The following is a 15,235-nucleotide window of genomic DNA, read 5'->3' as shown; positions in this document are numbered from 1 at the left end:
AGTGTAATTGTGTTTCCCAAACGAGCTTCCAAGAATCCTCTGTAATAGTCATAATATTTAGGTTTGCATCTCCGTTCGTAAGCAATCCAATCCCAAATGATTTGCATCCACTAGAAATAGACCAGGTTTGTAGCCGTACCTTCTGTATGTTTATTTTCTGAGTCTTATTTTTGAGTATCGGTTGTTAATTCTGTCTTTCTAACTAGAATATTATTGTGACATCCCTCAGGTATGATCTGGTCCGAATGTAAAGAAATTTGGTCACAAGGGCCCAGGGAATACATGTTCGAACTGTGGAATATCTTGGATTTCGGGATGTTGGCCATCTTTGCAGCATCTTTCATTGCTAGGTTCATGGCTTTTTGGCATGCCTCCCGTGCACAGAACTATGTTGATGATGATGAGAACATCAAGGACGTGACAAGTGCCACGCTGCCCCCTGAGATAAAATACTACACTCTCGGTGAGTGGGCTTCAACTCATAATTCAACAGCTAATTTGATTTGCACTCTTGAGATAGTTCTCCATGTAAATCAAAACCAACCCAACAAAGAAGATGTCACTTGTCACCTATTAGTATAATGGCCATATATATCTCATGTAGATCCTAGAATGGCATCTAGAATAAATCCCTGAATGATCCACGGTAATCTAGTGCCCATAACTATGGTCTTTGATATTATATTTTTATAGAAGATGGCCTAGATCCAGTTTTAAAATCATTTATGGCAGAGATTCAAAATGCCACTATTCTTACCATAAAGAATCTCTCTCCTAGAAGATGTCATTTGTTAGAGCCAGGGCCCTGGCTAGAACATTCTTTAGACATCTGTAACGGCCATTGATATATTAAGTCATCTTAGGAATATTGCCTCTTTTCAAATGTTATCCTGGGATAATATACTGTAAATGCTGCCCTTTATTACAGTGTTCGACACCCCAATAATGGAGTTAAAAGGGTATTTGCTTCCCGGTAAATGGTGAACTATCACTTGGATCTGCCTAGTTAACTACATTTGTGTTGTTAATTTAGTGATGCCTTAATTTCGCACCCATTGCTGCCCCTAAACCTTACCAGTAATGGCCATTCATGAGTGGTATATTGAGTAAACGCCAGCATTTTTGGTCCAGGAAATGAAAATTTTCTTGGACAGCTTCCATAAACTCGGGAAATTCAGGACAATCGCCATCATCTGATGATCACTGAGGGACTGACCTCTAGGACAGGCACATCCTTGAGAATTAAGGGAGTACATCATTGCTTAATAAATCTTCCTCTGCAAAGAGGTATTCCCAACCTCATAGTAACATAGTAACATAGTTAGTAAGGCCGAAAAAAGACATTTGTCCATCTGTTCAGCCTATATTCCGTCAGAATAAATCCCCAGATCTACGTCCTTCTAAAGAACCTAATGACTGTAAGATACAATATTCCTGCGCTCCAGGTAGACATAAAGGCCTCTCTTGAACCCTCGACTGAGTTCGCCATCACCACCTCCTCGGGCAAGGAATTCCAGATTCTCACTGCCCTAACAGTAAAGAATCCTCTTCTATGTTGGTGGACGCAGAGAATGCCCCCTTGTGACCGTCACCTTCCTTGGTATAAACAGATCCTCGTTTCACAGCGTGGCTCTATTCACTATAGAGTTCGCTGTGGTTGTCTGAACAGCAGGGTGAGTGGGAGCACCCCTATGTAGGAAAAAACTAAGATGGGGATGCAGGACTGTGACCCCTTTATTCTCTAGATTAGTGGGGGCCAAAGAGGTTTGTACAGAAACCTGTTAGCACAATTTTTGCATTTGGCTGTATGGCTGTATAGGGTCATATAAAAATGAATTCTTCGAGGGAATAAACAGATGCACTCGCCGGTTTCACTTATCTTCCTTATTCATATCGTCATTTGTACACAGTGTTAGCAGAAAACAGTGCTGGATCCCTGAGGCAATCGCCGTTTTACATACTACTATGCTTCTATGGGTTTCATATGCAAGACACCTCAGGGGCATGTAGACGTGTAGGAGTAAGCGAAACAGTCGTTCCCTCAGGGGTCCATCACTATCTCCCTCCACATGTTTTGTAAAATTGACGATGTCCATAAAGAAGATAAATAAAACTGGTGATTGCCACTGTTTATTCTCTTAAAGAAATTGTTTGTCCATGTTATTGATGATGGGCACCGGTCGGGGTCTCCTGAAGGACTGTGTCCTTCTGGATGGTTGGGTTTGCTCCTATGTAAACCGTGCCAGCCATTTGTCTATTGCTATTGGCCAAATAAAAAATTACCTTTTTTATATACTCATGATGTACCAATCGTGAGAAATCTAACTATATGCAAATCAGACTGGTTGTGTACCAGGGGTGTGTCAATTCACTTGGCGGAAGCAAGCCTAGTGCGTGGACACCCCCCCAATGTACTTCCAGTCTGATTTGCCTATGGGTTTAACACTGGATTTCTCATGACTGGCACCTCGGATCCCTACAAAGAAAAGAGTATAATTTTTATTGGGAGACTTCAATATCCTTGCCATGTGTCATCGCTTAGGCCACGTTCACGCGTTCAGTATTTGGTCAGTATTTTACATCAGTATTTCTAAGCCAAAATCAGCAGTGTAACAATCGGGAAAAGTATAATAGAAACACATGCACCACTTCTGTATTTATCACCCACTCCTGGTTTTGGCTTACAAATACTGATGTAAAATACTGACCAAATACTGAATGTGTGAACGTGGCCTTACATAAATATGAATGCCCCTTTAAGGCAGGGACACACCATCATACAAGACTTACACATTTTCGTTATTTTCGAAGCAAATCTTTATTGTTTCCTAAGATTTATCTACTGTGTGCGGTGAAATAAGTCTCGGCATCTATTATCCCGGACTCAGGTAGAGAAGCAGTAACACAAAATCGTAAAAAGACTTTACAGATGTAATCTTTCCTTCGGTGATGTTTCTAAATGAAGAGAAGCGATCGGGGCCGACAGTAAATTTGGGTTTATTTTTTTTCTATTTCAGAGGCAATCAGTTTGATTGTGAATGTGCTAAAATTGTTTCTGAATGCAAATAGATTGTAAATAATAAAAGAAAAAAATGTGATATAGAGAATGCCGCCAGTATGTAGCCACTAATGGCAAATTCATGCATTAATGCCTACATAGTGCCATCAAAAAACACTGATCCGATCATATTTTGCTTAATTAATAGCCCCATTTAGTGCTCAATTAAAATAGCCACACACAGTTCAACTACTGTAGCCATTCAGTGCTGAAATACTGCCATGCAGTGCTTAACTAACGGCACCATTTAAAGGGAACTTGCCAGTTTTTTTGTGACTGATTCCCCTTTTTATTTCTGCCAGCTAACACCACACAGAACAGAAGTTAATTTTTATACTAAGCATTGCCCGTCTATTACTAATAAATTCTCTCACCGCCCATCAGACCGAACACAGGGCCCGCCAAAATCAGGTGACAGAGTCCCTTTAACACAGCATTATGCAGAGGCTCAGACCCTGATTCCAGCGATGTGTCACTTACTGGGCTGTGTATTGCTGGTTCAATAGAATCAGTGTTTAATCAGCAGGAGATTATCACTACAGGACTAGGTGTCTTCTGCCTTATAGTCCACTGCTTTGTGTAACTCCACCCCCACCACTGATTGGCAGCTTTCTGCCTATGCCCAGTGTACACATAAAGCCAACAATCAGGGGTGTGGGGTGGGGTTATGCAGGGCTCAGCATTTGAGCACTGCTAAATTTGCAGGAGATAAGACAAAAATTTTCTCAAAATGCCATCATGCAGATCAGTAAGTAAAACATCAAAGGAATCGAGGTATCGGCCCGTACAATATGATGTTTTCAGATTACATTGCTATAACCTAAGGACAGATTACTTTTAATATCCCTGCTTAAGGCTACCACATAGTGCTTGTCTTATTCTGCAAAACAGTGTTCAGTAAGGCTGCCGTCACACTAGCTGTATTTGGTCAGTATTTTACATCAGTATTTGTAAGCCAAAACCAGGAGTGGTTGATAAATACAGAATTGGTGCATATGTTTCTATTATACTTTTCCTCTACTTGTTCCACTCCTGGTTTTGGCTTACAAATACTGATGTAAAATACTGACCAAATACTGATAATGTGACGGCAGCCTAATACCGACATTTAGCATGCTTTACACAAATTTTTAGACTTAAATACTGTTATATGGTGACAAGCAATACCCACTCAATGCAGACATTCAGTGCTCATGCTCAGATAATACTAACATACAGTGCTAAATCGTATTATGTAAAGAGTATACATACAGTAACTCTACTATATATTCTTAGTCCAGTTTTGGGAAGCTCCATAATGCTGCTGTCCTTGTGGACTGGAGTGGTGAACTGTACACAGTCACAGAACCCATGTGAACTATACACAGTCACAGAACCCATGTGAACTATACACAGTCACAGAACCCATGTAAGCTATACACAGTCACAGAACCCATGTGAAGTATACACAGTCACAGAACCCATGTAAAGTATACACGGTCACAGAACCCATGTGAACTATACACAGTCACAGAACCCATGTGAACTATACACAGTCACAGAACCCATGTGAACTATACACGGTCACAGAACCCATGTGAACTATACACAGTCACAGAACCCATGTGAACTATACACGGTCACAGAACCCATGTGAACTGTACACAGTCACAGAACCCATGTGAACTGTACACGGTCACAGAACCCATGTGAACTATACACAGTCACAGAACCCATGTGAACTATACACGGTCACAGAACCCATGTAAAGTATACACAGTCACAGAACCCATGTAAGCTATACACAGTCACAGAACCCATGTGAACTATACACAGTCACAGAACCCATGTGAAGTATACACAGTCACAGAACCCATGTAAAGTATACACAGTCACAGAACCCATGTGAACTATACACAGTCACAGAACCCATGTGAACTATACACAGTCACAGAACCCATGTGAACTATACACAGTCACAGAACCCATGTGAACTATACACGGTCACAGAACCCATGTGAACTATACACAGTCACAGAACCCATGTGAACTATACACAGTCACAGAACCCATGTGAACTATACACAGTCACAGAACCCATGTGAACTATACACGGTCACAGAACCCATGTGAACTATACACAGTCACAGAACCCATGTGAACTATACACAGTCACAGAACCCATGTGAACTATACACAGTCACAGAACCAATGTGAAGTATACACAGTCACAGAACCCATGTAAGCTATACACAGTCACAGAACCCATGTGAAGTATACACAGTCACAGAACCCATGTAAAGTATACACAGTCACAGAACCCATGTGAACTATACACAGTCACAGAACCCATGTGAACTATACACAGTCACAGAACCCATGTGAACTATACATGGTCACAGAACCCATGTGAACTATACACGGTCACAGAACCCATGTGAACTATACACGGTCACAGAACCCATGTGAACTATACACGGTCACAGAACCCATGTGAACTATACAGAGTCACAGAACCCATGTGAACTATACACAGTCACAGAACCCATGTGAACTATACACGGTCACAGAACCCATGTGAACTATACATGGTCACAGAACCCATGTGAACTATACAGAGTCACAGAACCCATGTGAACTATACACAGTCACAGAACCCATGTGAACTATACACAGTCACAGAACCCATGTGAACTATACACAGTCACAGAACCCATGTGAACTCTACACGGTCACAGAACCCATGTGAACTATACACAGTCACAGAACCCATGTGAACTATACACAGTCACAGAACCCATGTGAACTATACACAGTCACAGAACCCATGTGAACTATACACAGTCACAGAACCCATGTGAACTATACACGGTCACAGAACCCATGTGAACTATACACGGTCACAGATCCCATGTGAACTATACACAGTCACAGAACCCATGTGAACTATACACAGTCACAGAACCCATGTGAACTGTACACGGTCACAGAACCCATGTGAACTATACACAGTCACAGAACCCATGTGAACTATACACAGTCACAGAACCCATGTGAACTATACACAGTCACAGAACCCATGTGAACTATACACGGTCACAGAACCCATGTGAACTATACACGGTCACAGATCCCATGTGAACTATACACAGTCACAGAACCCATGTGAACTATACACAGTCACAGAACCCATGTGAACTGTACACGGTCACAGAACCCATGTGAACTATACACAGTCACAGAACCCATGTGAACTATACATGGTCACAGAACCCATGTAAGCTATACACAGTCACAGAACCCATGTGAACTATACACACTATACACGGTCACAGAACCCATGTGAACTATACACAGTCACAGAACCCATGTGAACTATACACAGTCACAGAACCCATGTGAACTATACACGGTCACAGAACCCATGTGAACTATACACGGTCACAGAACCCATGTGAACTATACACGGTCACAGAACCCATGTGAACTATACACAGTCACAGAACCCATGTGAAGTATACACAGTCACAGAACCCATGTGAACTATACACAGTCACAGAACCCATGTGAATTATACACGGTCACAGAACCCATGTGAAGTATACACAGTCACAGAACCCATGTGATCTATACACAGTCACAGAATCCATGTGAACTATACACAGTCACAGAACCCATGTGAACTATACACGGTCACAGAACCCATGTAAACTATACACGGTCACAGAACCCATGTGAACTATACACAGTCACAGAACCCATGTGAAGTATACACGGTCACAGAACCCATGTGAACTATACACGGTCACAGAACCCATGTGAACTGTACACGGTCACAGAACCCATGAACTATACACAGTCACAGAACCCATGTGATCTATACACAGTCACAGAACCCATGTGAACTATACACGGTCACAGAACCCATGTGAACTATACACGGTCACAGAACCCATGTGAACTATACACAGTCACAGAACCCATGTGAATTATACACGGTCACAGAACCCATGTGAACTATACACAGTCACAGAACCCATGTGAACTATACACGGTCACAGAACCCATGTGAACTATACACGGTCACAGATCCCATGTGAACTATACACAGTCACAGAACCCATGTGAACTATACACGGTCACAGAACCCATGTGAACTGTACACGGTCACAGAACCCATGAACTATACACAGTCACAGAACCCATGTGATCTATACACAGTCACAGAACCCATGTGAACTATACACGGTCACAGAACCCATGTGAATTATACACAGTCACAGAACCCATGTGAATTATACACGGTCACAGAACCCATGTGAAGTATACAGGGTCACAGAACCCATGTGAATTATACACAGTCACAGAACCTATGTGAATTATACACGGTCACAGAACCCATGTGAACTATACACGGTCACAGAACCCATGTGAATTATACACAGTCACAGAACCCATGTGAACTATACACAGTCACAGAACCCATGTGAAGTATACACGGTCACAGAACCCATGTGAATTATACACAGTCACAGAACCTATGTGAATTATACACGGTCACAGAACCCATGTGAACTATACACGGTCACAGAACCCATGTGAATTATACACAGTCACAGAACCCATGTGAACTATACACAGTCACAGAACCCATGTGAAGTATACACGGTCACAGAACCCATGTGAACTATACACGGTCACAGAACCCATGTGAACTGTACACGGTCACAGAACCCATGAACTATACACAGTCACAGAACCCATGTGATCTATACACAGTCACAGAACCCATGTGAACTATACACGGTCACAGAACCCATGTGAACTATACACAGTCACAGAACCCATGTGAACTATACACAGTCACAGAACCCATGTGAACTATACACGGTCACAGAACCCATGTGAACTATACACAGTCACAGAACCCATGTGAACTATACACGGTCACAGAACCCATGTGAACTATACACAGTCACAGAACCCATGTGAACTATACACAGTCACAGAACCCATGTGAACTATACACGGTCACAGAACCCATGTGAACTATACACAGTCACAGAACCCATGTGAATTATACACAGTCACAGAACCCATGTGAACTATACACAGTCACAGAACCCATGTGAACTATACACAGTCACAGAACCCATGTGAATTATACACGGTTACAGAACCCATGTGAACTATACACGGTCACAGAACCCATGTGAACTATACACAGTCACAGAACCCATGTGAATTATACACGGTCACAGAACCCATGTGAACTGTACACGGTCACAGAACCCATGTGATCTATACACAGTCACAGAACCCATGTGAACTATACACGGTCACAGAACCCATGTGAACTATACACAGTCACAGAACCCATGTGAATTATACACGGTCACAGAACCCATGTGAACTATACACGGTCACAGATCCCATGTGAACTATACACGGTCACAGAACCCATGTGAACTATACACGGTCACAGAACCCATGTGAACTATACACGGTCACAGAACCCATGTGAACTATACACGGTCACAGAACCCATGTGAACTATACACGGTCACAGAACCCATGTGAACTGTACACGGTCACAGAACCCATGTGAACTATACACAGTCACAGAACCCATGTGAATTATACACGGTCACAGAACCCATGTGAACTATACACAGTCACAGAACCCATGTGAACTATACACAGTCACAGAACCCATGTGAATTATACACGGTCACAGAACCCATGTGAACTATACACGGTCACAGAACCCATGTGAACTATACACGGTCACAGAACCCATGTGAACTATACACGGTCACAGAACCCATGTGAACTATACACGGTCACAGAACCCATGTGAACTGTACACGGTCACAGAACCCATGTGAACTATACACAGTCACAGAACCCATGTGAATTATACACGGTCACAGAACCCATGTGAACTATACACAGTCACAGAACCCATGTGAACTATACACAGTCACAGAACCCATGTGAACTATACACAGTCACAGAACCCATGTGAACTATACACAGTCACAGAACCCATGTGAACTATACACAGTCACAGAACCCATGTGAATTATACACGGTCACAGAACCCATGTGAACTATACACGGTCACAGAACCCATGTGAACTATACACAGTCACAGAACCCATGTGAATTATACACGGTCACAGAACCCATGTGAACTATACACTGTCACAGATCCCATGTGAACTATTCACAGTCACAGAACCCATGTGTACAAGAGATGAGAACAACCTGAGCTATGTCCCCTCCTCACCCTGAAGGCTCCTGGATGGGTATCAAATTTATGTTATCACTAAAGGGGTTGTCAGGTGATAACTTACTGATTTGTGGGAGTCAATCCACAGGGACCTGCACTGATTGGCAGAAGGAAATGTTTTTATGCCAGATGGGCACTTTTGTCCTCGTTACAAAAATAGTCAGCAAGTCAAATGGCTGCCCACCACGCTAGTTCATCTCTATGGGGCTGCCATAAAGAACACTCAGTGGCCCCATTGAGAATGAAAGGAATGGAAGTTGAGCTTGTGCAAAGCTGCTATATTCTACCAGGGATCGAAGTTCCCCGTTTTGCCAATCTGTGCGAGTTCCAGCAGCAGGACCACCTCTGATCAATAAGATCCTATGGATAGGTTACTGGACAACCCCTTTTAATAGCTATACAACACGCTTGCCAGCTTCCGCGGAACGTCAGGAAGACTCCCGTAAAAAGTGGTGGACCTTCCGGACTCTTGGAAGAATTGCATATCTCGATTGCCACCAAAAACTCTCAGACGACAGCTCTTCTGGAAGGTTTCCTGTGCGTGACACCAGGATACTCTGTCATCAGACAGGGCAATAGTGTCTAAATGCACATCCTGGGGGTGGATTATGGGGATGGAATTGCCATTGAAGTGTATGGTCTGTAAAAATGGTGCATAATCATAAAAACATTTTGGACTTCCCATAGCTCTATCAAAAAGATGGCTTTTCTGAAAGTTTGCAAGTACGAATGGCATGGCAGTGAGTGAACGTATGATAGTTTCATGGTTTTTAAGGTTGAAGGTAGAATTAAGTCCATCAAGTTCAACCTATAACCTAACATGTTAATTCAGAGGAAGTCAAAAACCCTATGGGGCAGATGATAATAGCGCCATATTAGGGGAAAAATTCCTTTCTGACTCCATACGGCAATCATACTGGTTCCCTGGATCAACGTCACATCTCAGAATCGATGCCCTTAACCTGTAATATTATATTTATCAAGTGAGCCATGCAGTCCTTTCTTAAACTTTAGTAGTGAATCAACCATTGCAACCTCATATGGCACAGAGGTCCACGGTGTCACTGCTCTTACAGAGGATGCTTCCACATTGTAGGCCTAGGTGTAAAAAGATCATTAGGAAGATCTCTGTTCTGTCCCCTCATATATTTGCACATTGTATTAAGATCGCCCCTAAGCCTTTCTTTTTCCAAACTGAATAACCCAAAGTTTGATTACCTATCTTCTGCAGTTCCCCCATTCCCTTAATAACCTTGGCCGCACGTCTCTGCATCTGCTCAAGTTTACCCATGTCTTGTTTATACTCTGGAGACCAACATTTTGCCCAGTATTCTAAGTGTGGCTACACTAGTGGCTTGTATAGAGGCAAAACTACTTTCTCGTTATGAGCATTTCTGCCTCTTTTAACGCATCCCATTATTTTATTTGCCTTGGTAGCAGCTGCCTGACACTAATCACTGAAGAGGAGTTTTCTGTCCACCCATACACCCAAGCCTTTTTCATTGACAATTTTACCTAGTTCTTTATAATTTACTTCATCATTATACATTTTATTTCCTCTGCCCAAGTGCATAACATTACATTTATCAACATTAAACTTCTGTTACCATTTCTCAACCCGAGCCTCCAGCTTACCTAAATCTTTCTGTAATATTAAATTGTTCTCCTCTGTATTGATTACTCTGCAGAGTTTGATATCATCTGCAAATTTTAAAATTCTACTTTGTATGTCTCCTACAAGGTCACTAATATGTAAAAAAAAGAGGAAGGCCCAATACTGACCCCTGTGTAACTCCACAGCTATTTTATACAGATATCCAATCTAGGCAGTACCTAATCCTGCTGTAAATCTGTAGAGAGAAGATGAAATCCTTTATCAATATGTTCAACAGCCGAAGCTTTTCACGTGGGTGACCAACTAAGACATTGTAGTCATACAAGATATGGTTGTTTTGCCGTATTACTTTTTATCATACATCTCATAATTTATTTTTACCATTTTCTCCTTCTAGCTAGAATAAAATGGCTGCCGTCAGATCCCCAAATCATCTCTGAGGGCCTATACGCGATTGCTGTTGTTCTCAGCTTTTCCCGGATCGCCTACATCCTTCCAGCCAATGAAAGCTTTGGGCCTTTACAGATATCGCTGGGAAGGACGGTGAAGGACATTTTCAAGTTCATGGTGATCTTTATTATGGTGTTTGTGGCCTTCATGATTGGAATGTTTAACCTCTATTCTTATTATCTGGGAGCCAAGCAAAATGATGCCTTTACCACGTAAGGGTTTATGTATTTTACTACTTCGTGCTTGTAATTGATTGTTTCATCGTCCCGTCTTCTTTGACAAGTCAATAAGTAAGAAAAATGTGAGATATATGAAAATCTGTTTTCGCTGTCCATAGCAACCAATCACGGCAGAGCTTTCATTTTTCAAAAGCAGAGTACGAAATGAAAGCCGCGCTGTGATTGGTTGCTATGTTCAACAAAGACAGATATTCTTTTAGACAGTATTGTAATTCCACCCCTTTGTGTTTTCAACTTTAAGGGCTTGGTACATCAATACTACTTATTATGCATAGGTAAAATGGAGCTGATCACTGGGTTCTGGAATTCCTCATTTGAAAGGAGCAATGTTTGAGCATGCCCACTATTGCTTCAGTCATTGTCTATGGGACTGAAGGAGATAGCAGATGAATGGAGCAACAGTGTGCATGCTCAGCATCAGCTTTATTTTAGGAAGGGACTCCAGAGCCCCATTCTTAATATGTAAGGGAGAAAACTCCCAAAGATCAGCAACATTGAAAATGGTGAGGAGCCGAAATACAAGTTATGGTAGAACGATGCTTCATAGAATGTGCCATCAGAGAATGACCAATGGTTTAAGTCAAGTTTTTATGTTTTGTTTTATTATTATTATTATTATTATTATTATTATTATTATTTGTTTCTTTCATGCCACTGTATAGATTTCTTTTAAATTGTAATTTTTCACACTGTCCACTAGATCTAACATCAGACTACTGCTACCTGGTGAGCAAATGGATATTAGCAGCAATAGACTACATCCGACCCTATATATATATATATAGAAGCATTATCTGAGTATGCTCTACGCTGTGCACAGGTCATTGTGAAGGGAGGGGAAAGATGTGACATCACCTATTGTGCATGGTGGATCCTGGTATCTACTGTATAGAGAGGGTGGAGGTGAGCTGTGATATCACCTATTGTGAATGGTGGATCCTGGTATCTACTGTATGGAGAGGGAGGAGGTGAGCTGTGATATCACCTATTGTGCATGGTGGATCCTGGTATCTACTGTATGGAGAGGGAGGAGGTGAGCTGTGATATCACCTATTGTGCATGGTGGATCCTGGTACCTACTGTATGGAGAGGGAGGAGGTGAGCTGTGACTTCACCTATTGTGATGGGTGGATCGTGTTATCTACTGTATATAGAGGTGTTATCAGTCATTGTACAGGAGGAGGAGGTGAGCTGTGATATCACCTATTGTGAATGGTGGATCCTGGTATCTACTGTATAGAGAGGGAGGAGGTGAGCTGTGATATCACCTATTGTGCATGGTGGATCCTGGTATCTACTGTATGGAGAGGGAGGAGGTGAGCTGTGACATCACCTATTGTGAATGGTGGATCCTGGTATCTACTGTATAGAGAGGGAGGAGGTGAGCTGTGATATCACCTATTGTGCATGGTGGATCCTGGTATCTACTGTATGGAGAGGGAGGAGGTGAGCTGTGATATCACCTATTGTGAATAGTGGATCCTGGTATCTACTGTATAGAGAGCGGCGAGGTGAGCTGTGATATCACCTGATGTGAATCATGGATCCTCTGTTATGTACTTTATACTGTATAAAGGTGTTATCAGTCATTTTAATCCTGGCTGTGAGACTGCTGGAAAGTCTTATGTAAAAAAAAAAAAAAAAACACGACAGGTGACACTAGTAGTAGGTCTGGTGACCAGTAATAAAGTTGTTAATTTTATGACTTCTTTTTCTTCATATTGAGTGATATGGAAAAAAAAACACATTTAACATAAAAACCTGATTTAAACAATGGGTAATTCTCTGATATCTTATTCTCTTGAAAAGATATTTGTATAGAATTAAAAAAAAAAGCCCCAGATCAGTTCATAAGAAATATATGTAATTAGAGCTTAGCCCTATTGAAGTGAACAAGGCTGGACTGCAATGCATCATGCAATTGGTGAACAGATGTGGCATTTTATGTTGAAAAAAGTTGCCATGGTTTTTTTTAATCCTGTACAAAACAGTTATATTTTTGCCTCTTTAACTCAATCACAATGCACAAAAAATTAAAGAGGACCTGTCATCAGGTCAAAAGTAGTCAGGTTTTACTCTTATGTTCTTTCCGCTGCTCCCTTAAGTATTCTGTTTGTTTTTTTTATCTTGTAAATCCAACTTCTGGATTGGGTCTTTTATTTAGTGCTCATTTATATGGTCTTTACTAAGGGGACACTGCTCACAGGATCCTCTGGGGCGTGGCTCACAGATCCTCTGGGGTGTGTCTTTAGGCTGTTCTGCATAATTACCCTGTGAGCAACGCCCCTTGGTAAGGACCATAAAAATCAGTGCTAAATGAAGAGATCTATATCTCTGGAACTGTATGTCGGATTTAAAAAAAAAAAAAGCAAACACGGAAATTCTTGGGAGCAGCGGGAATAAAATAAGAGCAAAACAGGAAACTTTTCACCTGGTGACCGGTCCTCTGTAAATTAAAAATTCAGCTGTGTTCAATCGAATACACTACTCTTCTCCGAGAGCAGGATGTGGTCAACGATCGTTACAAACCTCATGAAGCAATCCAATGACATTCTAATAAAACCTTTTGGTGGCAGGCGGGGCACATATGACCACAGACCAGAGAAAATTGCAATTACAATGGACTGAACATTACTGATTTTCCACAGAGAGATTATAGCCTGATTAAGATTTTCTTTTCTTATTCTTCTTTTAAGAGTTGAAGAAAGTTTTAAGACTTTATTCTGGGCTATATTTGGACTTTCTGAAGTGAAGTCAGTCGTCATCAACTACGGACACAAATTTATAGAAAATATTGGATACGTCTTGTATGGGGTGTATAATGTTACTATGGTCATCGTTCTATTAAATATGCTAATTGCCATGATCAACAGCTCCTTCCAAGAGATTGAGGTAAGCGCGGCATGTGTGGCATACAAACTGTATAAACTATACTCATATAATACAGTTGATTGGAAGAGGGTTGAAAACACCCTCTAACAAGAGACATGGACATTGTGAGAAGCTATGATTTATGTTACATACTATGCTGTTGTTGTTTGTTTTGTTGGGCGGAATGACCCTTTAAGACTTGATAACATTATTTTTCTGCTCCATTTGGGATGTAGATGTGTAATTTTTGAAGTATTTTGAAGGAACCAGTGAATGTTTAGGGATGCAATATGGCTGCTACCTGGCTTATGTGGATTGATGTTACTGTATAGAGTACTTGGAAGACTGGAGAGACTGTCTGAAGTGTCACTCTTTATGGGTGAGGTATGTGTTGTCTGGATAATTGACTGCAGGGTTAAGAGCACTGAAAATGCACATGACAAGATGGGTTAGGTTGAAAATAGGGCAAAGGATGCACACAGAAAGTACAACAGAGGATAAAGATCTTTGTTTCTTTCTACTTATGATCAGTTGCAGAGGGCATGTTATTGGGTTGGAGCCTATAGGTAAGTTGCCGAGAGCATATGATTGGGTTGGAGCCTATGGGTAAGTTGAAGAGAGCATGTGAGTGAGTTTGAGCCCATGGGTCAGTTGTAGAGGGCATGTGATTGAGTTGGAGCACAGGGGTCAGTAGCAGCTGGCATATGATTGGGTTGGAGCCCACGGGT

The 15,235-nt window shown here is 41.6% G+C and overlaps 1 protein-coding gene across 1 annotated transcript in view; it reads left to right on the top strand.

Moving 5' to 3' along the window:
* TRPC6 (transient receptor potential cation channel subfamily C member 6) overlaps nt 1-15,235 on the top strand; it is a 251,147-nt gene that overhangs the window by 204,080 nt on the left and 31,832 nt on the right. The window contains exons 6-8 of the mRNA XM_077298478.1: nt 230-463; nt 11,345-11,609; nt 14,333-14,528. Coding sequence (XP_077154593.1) covers nt 230-463; nt 11,345-11,609; nt 14,333-14,528 — 695 coding nt within the window. The remainder of the gene's footprint in view (nt 1-229; nt 464-11,344; nt 11,610-14,332; nt 14,529-15,235) is intronic.

The sequence above is a fragment of the Ranitomeya variabilis genome, chromosome 3, assembly GCF_051348905.1.
Source record: "Ranitomeya variabilis isolate aRanVar5 chromosome 3, aRanVar5.hap1, whole genome shotgun sequence".
NCBI lineage: Eukaryota > Metazoa > Chordata > Amphibia > Anura > Dendrobatidae > Ranitomeya > Ranitomeya variabilis.
Note: the sequence above shows the minus strand (reverse complement) of the source record. Positions and strands in the feature narration are given on the sequence as shown.